The 15,493-nt window shown below is 39.1% G+C and overlaps 1 protein-coding gene across 8 annotated transcripts in view; it reads right to left on the bottom strand.

Moving 5' to 3' along the window:
- eif4g3b (eukaryotic translation initiation factor 4 gamma, 3b) overlaps positions 1 to 15,493 on the bottom strand; it is a 52,585-nt gene that overhangs the window by 33,007 nt on the left and 4,085 nt on the right. For 5 of the 8 annotated variants that reach the window (XM_073875202.1, XM_073875201.1, XM_073875200.1 and 2 more), the window contains exons 2-5: positions 13,401 to 13,488; positions 8,124 to 8,300; positions 3,783 to 3,875; positions 2,692 to 2,724 (exon numbers count right to left, since the gene is read on the bottom strand). In XM_073875202.1, coding sequence (XP_073731303.1) covers positions 2,692 to 2,724; positions 3,783 to 3,875; positions 8,124 to 8,300; positions 13,401 to 13,488 — 391 coding nt within the window. The remainder of the gene's footprint in view (positions 1 to 2,691; positions 2,725 to 3,782; positions 3,876 to 8,123; positions 8,301 to 13,400; positions 13,489 to 15,493) is intronic. The other 3 variants (XM_073875207.1, XM_073875206.1, XM_073875204.1) reach the window with 2 other exon arrangements.

Below are 15,493 nucleotides of genomic sequence, written 5' to 3'. Positions count from 1 at the left end.
AATGCATGTGCAGAATCTCCAAATTATGTTCTTTCAGGTTTGTCATGTCATTTTGAAAATATGTCAGTGTTGATGTTTTCTGACTGTTGCGGTAATTAGATTTTTTAGGACTAATTTTTTTAATTATGTTACAAAAAGTGTTAAATGATAAGTAAAAGTTTTAAAATTAATGTTCCCATTTACTCAAGACTTTGTTTTTCAATGTCTGGTGGGAAAAAAGTAAATTTAAGCAATTTTTACATTTTCATGATTGACATTTTTAAAACCAAGTTTTCGTGAGAATCACCCAAACGTTTGTGAAAATCAGTAAAAATGTTGGCACTGGCTGGCAACTTTTTTAAAAACACTGGCGGGAACAATGTTGGACTATACGGCCCATTTTGAGATCGTCCTATCGTCAGCCTGTGAGTTCAACAATACACAATAGTATTGGGGGGAGGGGCAGTAGTTTTTACTCATTTTACAAATGTTTTACTCATTTATCACTTGATTGGTGGACAATAAAAGCAGCAAGGGCAACAATGTGAAGGCCGCAACCTTCTTAAAACTGATGCCATTAATCCGAGCGCATCATTACAACCAAGGTGCTCTAACAACACACTCGCTGGTTTTAAACCTCTGCGCGCTAACAACATATCCAGTGCAAGGAAATGTCAGAGCGGCGCGCATTACAAGGTCATGTGCAAGAAAGAGTCCGAATCATGTGCATTACAAGTTCAGGTGCTAGAAGGAGTCCACGTCCTGCGCATATAAGTCAGAGCAAAAGTCCAAGTCCAGGTGTGTGCGAGAAGTAATCAGCGCGCGTTACAAGCTCTCTCTCACAATGTGAAGCCCACAAACCCTCTTCATGCAAGGAAAATGTGCATGTTAACGTGAAACTAACTACTGTCATGAAAGCCTGCTATTGGCGATATGTCTGACAATCGTCGATGCACAATCCTTTATTTTTGTTTATCGGCACAACCCTAGCAGGGAAAGAGTTAATTGAAATGCCTTATTTTCACAAACGTCCTTTGCCATATTAAACTATGTTATTACCTCAACCTAGACGAATTAATACATCCCTATCTTTTTTCAATGCGTGCACTGTACAGCGCGTTGTGAATGTGTTAGCATTTAGCCTAGCCCCATTTATTCATATGGTACCAAAAAAAACTTTTATTTTGTGGCACCATACTTACTGGTATAACTCCTCATGTAACAGTCTTTAAACAGGGAAAACACGGAAGTGTTTTGGTGGCTTCCGTGTTTGGTACCATAGGAATGAATGGAGCTAGGCTAAATGCTAACACATTCACGACGCTCTGTACAGTGCACGCATTGAATAAAGATAGATATGTATTAATTTGTCTAAGTTGAGGTAATAACATAGTTTAATATGGCAAAACGGTAGACTATTCCTTTAACAAATGTGACTGACATTCGGTTAATATCATTATCTCATTTTTGACTGAGGTGGCCTTAAGCAGCTTATGCATCTGAGCTCCTCAAATATTTCAATTCATTACATTTATTAAAAAACTAGCTTAACCTAATATTTTAAGAGATAAATAATTTAGGTTACAACTGCTCATCTGAAAACTGAAGGTAGGGCTCAAGTTTTAAAGATGGTTTGGGTCTCGTGTAAACTGTATTTTGTTTAAAAGTATGTTTGGGCAAGTAAAAATCCTTTTTGTTGAGTGTTGGAGTTTCACTTATTTCAAAAACAGAACCGTGGAGAACCTTTGGCCTGGATTATGACATTTAAGTGCAGACGTGAATGAAAGGATCATCACAGCAGGATCAACTTTCATTCAAGCATGTTTATGAACAAAGCTTACAGAGTATATAAGCAGTGTCTGTATTCAATGAAACCGAAATTAAAACTGGGTTTGTGAGTCACTATTTTCCAAGAAATTTTCAAAGCAAAAAGTCTACAGGCATTACAAAACAGTTTGTACTTAGTCATCTGATGAAACATAAGTTTGTGTGAATGTCGTAACTGATGTAGATCATCTAAACAAGCTTAGAATGGACAAGCAAATGACAATTATTTCAGAACACCCAAAAAAGAAAATAATGATGCATCATACGCAATATTGAGCTCAATAGTACACACCCTGTAATGTTGTGGGTCAGTAAACCATCTCAGACAATAAGGCCTGTTTCACACGGCGTATATAAGCAGTACGTAAGCATTGGCAGTAACTACAAAAGCAGAATAAAGTGCTTTTATACTGAACCTGTTTTTGCTGCGTAATAAAGGTGCAGCTCTATACAGATGACACAGTGATTTCTGAATTACCACACTGAGGATCTAATAATGGCCATAAATTATATTAAAATAATGGATTTGGGCTATTAAATTGATTACAGACTTATTCATAGTAAAACTTAATTTACATAAAGAGTAGGACTATTTTTACATTAACTAGTAATTAATCTACATGGAACGGAAACCTCAAAGATTATCTATAAACCGCTTTATTGGCCTGCATCCCGTCAGACTTACTGAATAAAAAGGCGTGCCGAATGCACGTGCAGCGTGAACGCTCTAACTTATTACCCACGCGCCGAGGCGGGCATTTGCGCCGCAACGCAGGATGTGTGAAACAGGCCTCAGGATCGGTGAGCTATATTAGTCAGAGAAACACTCGAGCAAATGATGTGGTGGTGTGAGAACAGAGGAGGCCATACATTTGCATACATTACCTGGTGATGGGTAGGACGAGGCCCAGGGGCGAACTGGCATAGAGAGAAACATTGAAAAAAGAAAGAGAAGCGAGAGGTAAGAGAATGATCACCCACAAACATATAAAAACACAAGCTGTGCATGGCAACATTGCAAGCTAAATGAGAAGGACTTCCCGAGAGGAAGTAATGACACAAGCATGTTCTGTATCAAAGACAGCAATACCAAATCACCACAAACCACATCATAAACAACAGCATATTGCTAAGCGGTAAAAAGAGCATTTCTACTTTCAACTCTACTGGTGATACAGTAACACCGTCCACAGACAGGTAATAGATTCATAAAGGTGAAAAGGTGAGTGAGAATTGTGTGTAAAATGTATGGGTGGGGTTATGAGCAAAATCTTGGGATGATTTATGGGAATATATCACAATATGGTTCATTTTGATGAAAATTTAGGGCTGAAATGTCTTACATATTTATGTAGTACTACCGTTTTCTTGAACCTGGATGGGCGCAAATGTATGGTTATTTATAACGAATGAATGGTACGTCTTGGCACCAAAAATAAAATTCACACTGTTTATACACTTTCAAAATAAAAATTTACTCAGTCATCACAGTCTGATCCATATTAGCTTTCAATTTATGGGGGGGCAGATATTTTAAATAATAAATAAACTGACAGGTGACATGAGAATGAGTAAACCATGACTTTACAATTTTGTGAAACTATCCGTTTAAAAATTAAAAATATAAGCCACATTTGAAGCTGCTGTTAAAGTGTTTTAGTATATATTTGCAAACCTGTAACAGCACGGTACAATTTCATGTTAATGCGACAAAACTGTCATGTTGCCCACTGAAAAGATGTTCTGGTTTCACCGCATCTACAGATGCATGCAGCATGACGTGTCGAAACTTAAATCAACACTGCCATTATAATCAACACAGATGTCTAGAAGCACCCATCTGTGACATTTGAAGCTGTAGTTTTCTGCTTTCTAATATCAAAACACCCCTTCAATTATAACAGTTTTACCATCCCAAACTGTACACAGTCTTCCCACCCAGCTTTAAAAGCAACAATGTAATGACGGGCACTCACCGGGCGGCTTTGAGGCTGTGCGTTCATTGGCTGGGTTGGCGGAGAGTAGACCAGAGGGGTCGTGCCGGCATTCTGCCCGGGTGTGTACGGAGACTGCGGAGTCACGGGGTCCCCGAGAGGTAGAGGAGGATAAACCACCGGCAAAGAGAGAGGAAGAAACAGCAGTTAGGAAAGTGTGTGAGGTTTTTCCTCCATGTGAAAATCTCTGTGCGTGCCGCCTGAGTGCGGGTGACAGAGTGAGCGCGTCTACACCCTGCCGCTGAAAACACTGCGGTCTGCTGACACTGACAAATCTGCCATCTCCTCAGCGCTGCCTTCAAGGCAGAGAGAGGGAGAGAGAAACAGAGGCGTAGTCTTTAGCGGACGTGAGCGGGCGCAGAGGGAGTCTGGGTGCAGATGGGTTCTGCTTTACAGAACTACAGTACAGAACAAGTGAGCTAACCCAAGACATTAACAGACTACACTACAGTTATTGACAATAACTGACATAATTGCCGATATGACAAATAGTGGTCAAGCAAATTGGTCAATGGTGAAGTATCCAAAGGGCAGGGCTGTGGACATAATATTGCAAATGTGTAATTAATAATTTCAATATTTACTCAAACATCTATTATGTTAACTTTTTTAACATATTATTAAGCAAATGTTCATATAATATAGCCTATTGTGCATCTTTAGTAAAGGTCAACTGATAATGGATTTTACCACAAAAGGTGAACTTGTTGTATATGTTTCACAGTTCTCATGCCTTTCCTTATTCCGTTCAATTCAAAGGTCAATTTCACTATATATTTTTCTGCCAAGACACATCTATTCTCTTATAAACCTGTCTCCTACTGCAGAAGAGAATTGAGGTTGTTCAAAGGTGTGAAAGGTAAGTAGAGTTTAGGGGTCATTTACAAAACAACATTATCAATCATAAACGGGAAAGTTTACACCGAAACCGCATTTTGGGGTCCTGAAAATGCACATTTTTAAATAGACGTTTTTAAAATTCAAGTTTTAGTGAAACGTCAACTTGTCGTTTCGAGTAAACTACGTAAATGTGAATCTGTGATAATGGTGATGTCATGCGTGATGTTAATTTAGTCTATAGGTATGCGCGAGTACACCAAAACAACAATCTAGTAAATATACTTATCTCGCAATAGTTAGGGTGTCCAGAAGAAAGCATTCACATAACTCGTCTGGGTAATATACTTGTGCCGCAATAGCTAGCCTATCTGGAACCGAAGATATTATAAACCACAAAACTGTGTGACACTTGCATGTGAACAGCCCTTACGCTAACAGGATTTTGTTTCTCTTTCCCTGTCTCATTCCCGAGGACAATATGGGACTAACAGACCCAGTTCCGAATGCCATGGAGGTCATCACGCCACTGATTTACTGGCCTTCCTTCAACGTGATGCCCAGCCGATGTCAGACCAACAACCACCAGCTGCCCCCATCTAATCTACTTTTCCGTGTATAAACACATATATACATACATATATATGTATTTATACCTCTATAGAATCAGCTATGTCTGGCTTTCTTCCAAGGGTTTTTTCCCCTCCTAGGACTTTTCCCACAGGGCTTTTCTCTTAGGATTTTTTTCAACCCCCGGGAGTCTGCTCGCTAGTATGATTAATCCTAACTGCTGTATTCTGCTGCTTATGTTTTATGATTTTTCTGTGTTTTTTTCTGCATCTATTAATGTAAACCTGCTTTGAAACAATTAAACAATTGTGAAAAGCGCTATATAAATAAAATTGAATTTAAAAAAGGTAAACAACGGTGGTTTGCGCTGCTCAAGGAACTGAGTTTAACAATGTTTCTCAAAACAAAGTTTGAAAAAAATAGCTGTTTTATAGTCCAGGGTCACTTGTTGTTATACACCTCCCTCATCATCAGTCTAAAAAAAAATGGCACCATCTTGATTGTTTGTATTTATCACTCTGTAGAAGAATGCATATATGCGCAGACGTGTAGAGTTTCTTTACTAGATAACATCGCCATCTACTGGCCTGGCACAAGTTATATGCTGTATTTGGGGCGGTTCACATTTCGTGTCTAAATCCATAATTTTGACAGCGTCATTGTGTGTATGTGAAGTTTTCAGAAACGCAAAGGAAAAACTTTTCGTGTAAACACAGCCTAAGAGTTAAAATTTTTTTTTGGCAATTCATCAGCATCTTTTATATTTTTATTTATCAGTCTGATTAATTACATATTAACATGTTGGCATGTTTTAAACCTTGTTGGCATGCACAATGCAATATTCTATGGCAACAAGTAATAATACATTATTTTAAAGTCACAATGAAACTGAAAATAAAAACTTTTTGGAATATTGTGGTATTTTCTGTGAGCATTTATTTTTTGTTCACAAGGAACGTCAAGAGGGCGGGGCCTAGGAAAAGATCACTGTGAATAGCTACCGTTTCACTCAGATATACGTGATGAAGGGGAAAATAAGACAACCACTACTTCTGTTTCATTGTGACTTTAAAAAAACCTAATATTAAATTTATATCTTACTAATTTTCAATAATTGATCATTAATTGTATCATAAAGGCATGTAATGATGATGGCGTATGTACAGATTAGCTTCCACACGAGGAGTCAGTGACTGTTTATATTTTACATGTACACTGCAGAACCTATCACCGCCCCCATGGGTGAATTAGCAAACACTGGTTGACCTAGTGAACAACCCAAATCTCTAAACCACACCAGTCCTAATTCTCCCTCTGCAGTGTCATGCAGGTTTTCGTAGATTGGTAATTAAGCTGTAGTCTCTAAAGCATGTGTAGTGCAGACACTATTAATAGCGTTCTCGCTGGCAGTGCGGTGCAGGCATGAATTGGGAATATGAGCACTGGTCTCAGACAGATAACAAGCATGGGAACAGCTGAGTCACCCTGACAGCGTTTGTGTATTTGCGTCTGCGTGGCAGGGCATGTGTTCGGCAGACTGTACACACCCATAGACACCGGTAATAAGCATACCTACACTATGACACATAGGTTTAACTTCCCCACAGGTTCATTATGATATAAAACATCAAGCATACAGAGATACGCATGGTCTCCAATATGAGCTATATAAACAACAGACAGTGAGCATCACAGCAGACCGCTGTCAGCAGAGAGAGGAGTCTAATAAACTGGGAAGACTTTGTGTAAACCTGTCTGTGACGATAAACTAACTAAGACACCTGGAGCTCGTGCTGCTTTCACTTTGACAGCCAGCACAGCAGGTTCCCAAATATTATGCAAACTTACAAGCCTATCAGCTCAGGTCTCATATCTCTGGTTTAAAAAAGTGATGATATCCTCCTAACTCAAGGAAACGTATTGAATGTGCTGTTTAAGAAATCAGTGTTATGAAAAATCAAAATGATTTTAATAAAAAGACATCGTATATTTTCAAAAATGTGTTTTTCTTCTAAAGCCCCTTTATCTGCATTTAAGCAGCATATATGTACATGTATAGGCATTTGCATGCAAGTTTATGTACCAGTATTTATATGATGTAAATGTGATTCTGTCTGTGAAATCTGTTTTAAAATCCCATCTTATTAGGGGCATCAAAGTTATTTCTTTATTTGATAAGTTATCTAATCGATTTCACATAGACTTCAATCTCTGGCAATATTAAAGGTGCAGTGTGTAATTTTTTAGAAGGATCTCTTGACAGAATATGCAAAATAATATACAAACTATATTATTAGGGGTGTATAAAGATCTTTCACAATGAACTGTTATTTATTTATTACCTTAGAATGAGATGTTTTTATCTACATACACAGAGGGTCCCTTACATGGAAGTCGCCATTTTGGGCCGCCATGTTTCTAGACAAGCCCTTAACGGACAAACTTTTTTTACCAAGTTGTCTCCGATGATGACATGTTTGACTGGTGGTGGCTACCGTAGCTTCTCTATGTGTTTCAAAAGCGAGGGGTGAGCGGTGGAACCTCACCACTAGATGCCGCTAAAATTTACACACTGCACCTTTAAAGCTATCAAGGTTATATTTGCACAGGTAGGTAGGTTCACATATATGCTCTAAAATGGCTTTAAAAGATTCAAAAGAAACCATTTTATGAACAAACAGCCAATGCTATGTTATCCAACAAAATAAATGGCAACCTTTACAAATATACCTTTAACCAGTACAGATGCAAGACATAGGAGTCGCATTCTTTAAAAAAACTGTATGACCAAATAAATAATGTATAAAATCATCACTATGCTTTTGGTGTAAATCGGCAGCAAAATCAATAGCAGGCACTTACATACACACACAAACATACATAGACAGACTGCAAAGAGTGTGCGGGTGCACTTACCCCTCCTCCTGCATCCCAGCCTTTATGGGGACCATACAGATGCGCAGTGGATACTGTCGAAACTGATACCTGAGAAAGTCCAGGGGAAGAGGAGTGACCTGGCGGTGTGGCCGCTAGGTTAGGGTGTCCCTTGTTGATTTCATGTTGTGTGTATGAGGGACCAGGGGGTCTCTGTAACTGAGAAAACAGAGAGGCTGTGTCAATCTCAGAGAGTCTGTCGAAGCAATAAAAGGCAGCCAAATGTATAATGTTATATGTAGTCTTTCTATCACAGAAAGCCTACCAGCTCACAGATGGCGCATTTTCATTGCATAGTACCCCACAGTTTGGTTTAGGTCGGGTCAGCTTACTTTTGGGGGCTTTTCAACCAGGTGCAGTACGTAGTACCCGATACTTTTTTTAGTACCCCCTCAGTCGGGGTTCCAAGCGATCCGAGCTGATACCAAAACTTGACGCGAAAACACAGTAGATCACTGATTGGTCTGAGAGAATCGTCACTACCAGCATCATCGCTATAATGTAAAAAAATTTACCTTCGGGCTAGCTTGCTCTGTCACGAGTAAACCTGTTGTCGTCTGGGCTTTGCTGTAAGTTCCCAAACTCCTTTTTAGTGATAAAAAACATCCACGGGTTGTGAATCAGGAACAGCATAAAAAAAATTCAGACTTGCAGTTTGTGGCAGCACATTCGACTGATGCCACCGGTGTTTGTACAGAAATTGTCATGTGAGACAGGTAGTGATAAACGCGAAGTGCAAACATCTATTTGTAGTGGTCAATTTTTATTTTATGGCGGACTGAGAAATAAATGAATGTATGGGAATGTACAACAATCTCACTTGTATGATGTCACAGCAGTATGCAGCGCAAATATAACGACACGCCTATAATCCCTCCCACTTCAAAGTGTTACTAAACTCGATGGAAATGCTATCCAAGCCAAAGTGAGGTGAGCTGACCCGACCTGACACAAACCTAACTGTGGGGTACTATGCAATAAAAAAGCACCATTACAGCATGCTTATATGCAGAGAGCAACCAGCCCCAGAGTGAAACGCTCAAGTGAAAACCAATTACAGCAGTACTAGGTATGATTCGTTTTTTGTCACTTATACAGCCATATGAGACTGGATCATCCTAGTCGGTTCTCTATGGATTTTGAAATTTGCTGCGGTAATTATAAATTGTGAACTCGGGCCACGAGCTGATAATGAGATTAACTTGGTGGTTGCACCAGGATATACTGCAGCCTGTGCAACTCCATAACTCATCACACAAAAATAAGAAACCTGCAGTTTTGTCTTTTTTTCTTGCAAAGGCATGAAGGTTAGCGAAGGCTAAATTATGGCTATCCGTAAGTAGGGCCCCAAAGATTTCCACGATGCGGAATCACAGAATCCAAGCATAAAAATGGAATTTACTGTACAATGCTGAATGTCACGGAATGCTGCAAAATTGGCATTCAGTCATTTTTAACCCATTATAACTCATATCAAAATGCTAGTTTTTGTTTCATACTCCCAAAAATGACAGAAATGCATTCAAACATTTTCCTTTTAGGTAATGTTGGACGAAAAAAACGGTACGTCTGTTTCTCGTCATGCATTGCAAACAATGACAAGCATGGCTTCATCAGAGTGTAAGCAGGTTTTCGTCAACACATCATGCTAAAGGCACAGTTTACTTTCTTCCCGCTCGCACACGTCCACACAATGCAACGCTCTTCACATCTATTTACCAGCATGTATACCCTCGTATACGTACCTCAGACACGAGGGCTCACGAAGCGTGCACACAGTAGCATCACCACCGGCAGTCAACACACGCGTGATCACTGAACTACGTTTTTTTGCTTGTTTAAGTGAACGTAAACAGCTGGATGTTTATCAGTATATTAAAACACTGCAGTCTGGCTTGGGTCTTAAAGTGACAGTAGCCTGTTGCTCATTGTTTATTACACACCAATTAAATAACTTGCTGTTCAATTATTTATTGCTGAAGCTAAATCAGATTGTTGACAGCCAATTTCATAACAAATATATATTTACATTTAAAGGTGCAGTGTGTACATTTTAGCACAAAATGGCGACTCCCATGTAAGGGGACCCTCAGTGTATGTAGATAAAAAGGTCTCGTTCTAAGGTAATAAACACATAACGGTTCATTATGAAAGGTCTTTATATACCACTGATAATATAGTTTTGTATATTATTTTGCATTTATGTCAAGAGATCCTTCTAAAAATTACACACTGCACCTTTAATACAGATGCCTGAAAAGTAAAACAAGATGAGTATAGTCTTATGATTAAAAGAAAAAAAATAAACATTTGGTTGGTTGTCAGTAGCATTATTATAGTGTATGTAATTTTTATTAAAATTTCAATAAATAGTTGTTAAATTCTATTCGATTAATGTTTTCAGCTGATAAGATATGCTTTTTGATTACTTAAATTTAATTTAACCATTAAAACCAGAATCCAGGAAAAAAGCTAACGGAAAACTAGGATTTTGAGATTAATAAAACAGAAACACGGAATTTGAGAATAAAACAAAACGGAATTTGGAAAAAAATAAAACGGATTTCATACGGCCCTAGGTAAGACAGACCTGCTCATCTGGAGGTAGCCTGCACTAAAACAAACATCTCTAGCTTGGTTGTACATGTATTCAATGACATTTAGCTGACAGCTGAACTGCTTATATGCAACCAAAATCCCAATTTTCCAAGGCCCATCAGCAGGTGGACACTGACCCATTTATCTGCAGGGATTAGGCGGTTCATCCAACAACCTGGGCTTTTTCAGGGTGGGGTGCTGTGTTTGAGATCACAAATGCTCCCAAATAAGGAGGGATTGTGTGATTCAACTCAGGAAGCGGGAACAGGAGGAAAAGTAGCACAACAGAAAAGCATCCCCACCCTTGTAGTTCTCTCACTGCTGTCCAAACATCATTAACCTCCTTTTTCACAACCTCACGTCACTGCGACTCTCACTGGGCTGCTTGTCATTCATCTTTAAAGGAGAACATCTGAACGAGATGATTTAAATGTACTCTTTTTTTGGCACTTGAAACACCTAAAGGCTAGTGATGCACCGAAATGAAAATTCTTGGCCGAAACCGAAAAAAGGAAACCAAGGCCGAAAAACCGAAACCGAAACACCGAAATAAATTATTATGCCAATTATTAGTACAATTGCATGTATGGCTATCACTGTGTGCTAACTTTACTAGGGGTGTGTGACGGATAAAAAAAAACTCACAGTTTGGATCACATTACAGTTTTTGAGGCACAGATCAGATTATTTTTTCGGATCAGCAAAAAGCAGGTGGGAAAAAATCTAATAAACAATAAAGAAATTGCAAACATTTATAAAAGAGAACAAAGTTGTACATTAATAAGGTCTGAAATTAGCATTAGGTACAGAAATCAAATTAAATGAATCATAACACAATAAATTATAAATATATTATTTTTTAGAGCTATATGTCTCTTTGTCATGGGTTGTTTGATCAACATTAATGACACAGACTTCAGTAGGTTAATCTGACTGTAATCTATACATACATAAACAAATGTTTTTATTAGAAAAAGAATACTGTGGAGAGAATTTTGTTTATATGTGCCCTGTCAATAACAGAGAGAATTTATGTTTGCTTGTTTTTTTTTAAACGCGTCTCTATTCAAATTATTACTCTAGTGCAGCACTGATTTGGAGACATTTACAGTACATTAAAACATTAGGATAGGTGAAGAAAAGAAACCGATCCACCATTGCAAACACAGTTTAGAACAAACAAGAAGACAACAAAGAACAGGAATCAAACAATATGGTAACAAACATGCTCCACAGCTTTCTGTTTATGGATGAAATAAAATTAAAGAAGAAAAACGATAGTATGTGTGCAAATGCTGTCTATTTCCTTTGTATAATTGTTTGTAGTGGAGTGTCCTGTCTAAATATTTTCACGCGCATGTGATGTTGTACGCGGACTGTACGCGCACTGTCCGTGCGGTCTCAAATTTTGGGCTGCACGCGGACGGTCCGCGCGGCCGGCCGCGGACCCTCCTGATGACGAAAATGATGGCGCGCATCCGCGGACGTCCCTAGTATACTTTCGGCTTTAAGGGCACTTAAATGCATGCATAAACAGAGACTGATGGTGAATCCCAAACAGCGCAACAGTCGCTCCACATAAAAACGTTACGTTGTGTTTCATTGCTTTATTCGCCAAATGTACGTTAATGGATTACAGTAAGAGACACATAGCGCGACTCTCTCTACAGTTTACACATCAAGACATTCTTAATCTTTGCAGACGCGTGCAAACAGCTGGACCCTGAGTGAAACCTGCTTGAGCACGAAGGGGAGGGGTGGGAGACGACTGATCACCGTGAGGCTGAGTGAAACCCAAGCGCTAGCGCACAGATGAAAGGGCCGCGGTTGACATTCATTTTCGGTTTACATTTTCGGCTGGATTTTTTATTTCGGCCCGAAACCGATAATGCCATTTTCGGCCGAAATTTTCGGCGACCGAAATTTCGGTGCACCCCTACTAAAGGCCGCGGTATACCTTTTTTCCCGCGTCCGCGTTCGGCTCGCGCACGTCCACGCAGCTTTTCAAGTATACTCCCCGCGGATGGCCGCTTTCGACACTATACGCAATACAAATTATTTCTTATTCAAATTATTACTCTACCAGGCCGTCAGGGCAGCACTGATTTGGTGACATTTACAGTACATTAAAACATTAGGATAGGTGAAGAAAAGAAACCGATCCAACATTGCAAACACAGTTTAGAACAAACAACAACACAACAAAGAACAGGAATCAAACAGTACGGTTACAAACATGCTCCACAGCTTTCTGTTCTCGGAAGAAGTAAAAGTAAAATAAGAAAAACGATGCAAATGCTGTCTATATTTCCTTTGTATAATTGTTTGTAGTGGAGTGTCCCGTCTAAATATTTTCACGCGCATGCGTTGTTGCACGCGGACGACCGCGGACCCTCCTGATGACGAAAATTACGTCATGCGGACGGCGCGCGTACGCGGACTTCCCTAGTATACTTTCGGCTTAACTGTATCGCAATAACAACTGAAGCCGGATCTCTTAAACAAGTTAGCACTTAAAATGTACCTCACACTAAAGGTTTGGTGTAGATCCGAGACTACTGGACGATGGGAATAGTTTTGTTGTTTTGTTGGTGAGAGAACAAAAATTTTACAAAATTAGGTGACTGTCAGACATAAAAGGAAATTAAGCATTAAACTCACATTGTAGACAGTGAGGGGCTGTGTGGGGTAGCCTCGTTCATCCAGAGGTGGCAGTCTTGGAATCCTAGGAGGGAAATTAAGGAAAACTCTGGGGCAGGAAGTACTTAAGGCCAAACACAGCAACAAGGTGGGAAAAACATATACATATATAAGGCATCAAGGAACTCATATACTGCAAGCACAGTGATATCTGAATGAAAAGAGAAGACATCGCAGAGATCATATTAACATGCAAGTTCTAACTTTTGCATTTTGCAAAACAGCTATATATTTAAAAAAAAAATAGTTGATTCATTCTGGCATTACTTACACTACCTTATGTAGTTTTAAACCTGTTACACATTTTGGTTAGGTAAATTGTTAATGCTAAAAGTATCAATCCTAACATACTTCAAAATCTTTATGTTCTATAGAAGGAAGTAAATCATACAGGTTTGAACTGACACATGACTAATGACAGATGTTTCATTTTCGGGTGACATATCCACAAATCACCCCAAGGGTTTTTTCCTCAATATGTTCTTTTATAAGTAGGAAATGTCAGGGAACTCTCAGACAAGCTTGGCTCTGTGAAAAATGTAAACTTTTTTTACTCCGAGTCATTTTCCAGTGTTTCCCCTCAATGAGTTCGAGTGAGGTTAGAGGCAGTCTGACACACCGAGCGCTCCAGTGGGGTTATCCAAATGGCTGTGTGAACTGGAATTCACACTTGTGTCAAGACATGCCTGCTCCCCTCAGACTGAAAAAACACAGTACAAAATTTACAGACTTAACATTTATCCCAAGAAATGACTGAACAGAAACCAGAAAACTGTATACAGGTCTTTATACTTCCCCATTTAAGGAGTTTGTTTATGCACTGTCAAAATTTTTTACTGGCCTGTCTCATCACAAAACATGATTATCCACAAAAAAACATGATTATCCACAAAACTTTCTTACTTGGGCATTCCTTGGTATATGAGTCAAAACACAATACTGGTCCAAAATCACATGCCCACCTTTCAGTTAAAATATAATAAAATGTAAACGCAAATATAAATCTAGGCTCTTAATACATTAGGACTTTTTATCACCCATTTATGATCGCAATTGCACCACCAAAATTAAAATAACAGTAAGTCCTCTTCAGAGGTCTTATTAAATGGAAATTTTTTTTAGTAGTGATGCACCAAAGTAAAAATTATGGTCCGAAACGATACAAAGAATTCTGGATGCATTTGGCCGAAAACGACTTATCAACATTAGGCCTTTTAGTTCCATTAATTTAACGTATCTGAGCTGGAAATAACCAACCTTTTAAAAAAGTAACACACTAAAATTGGATGAAAATAAAACAAAATTAAAAAAAGTATTTACGGCCTTCTGCAATACCGCTAATATCCACCAGGTGGCAAAACTTTTGCAACCCGGAAGTAACGGCTCAGATGAAAGAGTAATGCAGGGTTTACACCAGACGCGGTTGACACGGCAAGCGCGAGTGATTTACATGTAAAGTCAATGCAAAGATGCGATTAGACATCCTGCAGCGCAGTAAACGCGGATGGCGCATTCCGTGCGAATTGAGCGTTGTCACGGGAAACTCCCGATTTGAAAAATCTGAACTTCGGTGGATTTCCGTGCCGTGTTAACCAATCAGGACCTTGCTGTAGTAGTGACGGGATTACAGGAAGCGAGCGGAGTGGCGGAGTCTCAGCGTAGTCGCAGAAGCCCCTCCCATGACATGAATTTCCGCTTGAAAGTCTCGAATGACTAGAATTTTAAGTGCGGGTTTCAAGCGCAAATGAAGCGAGTGAACTCAAATGTTCAAGCGTCCAACTACGCACGAATAGCGCGTTTTTGCCGCCTCTACCGCAGCTGGTGGGAATGCATCATAAGAACTCTGTGTATGCTTTAAGGATCGCTCTGAATCGGATCTCTATCAAAAGTCCTTCACAAAAATGGAATTATCTCAGCTTTTTGCTCAAAATTTTGTGTTTTTGAAGAAACTATATGTGAAAGGTGATTACAAGAGAAATAATGAAGGTAGGATGAAACATTTTGTTCGGGTTTGAAAGCAGAGGGTCTGTCCTTTCATTTGATATATGGTGTGT

Source organism: Misgurnus anguillicaudatus, chromosome 13 (genome assembly GCF_027580225.2).
Source record: "Misgurnus anguillicaudatus chromosome 13, ASM2758022v2, whole genome shotgun sequence".
In the NCBI taxonomy this organism is placed as follows: domain Eukaryota; kingdom Metazoa; phylum Chordata; class Actinopteri; order Cypriniformes; family Cobitidae; genus Misgurnus; species Misgurnus anguillicaudatus.
This window is presented reverse-complemented; position numbering and strand designations above follow the sequence as displayed.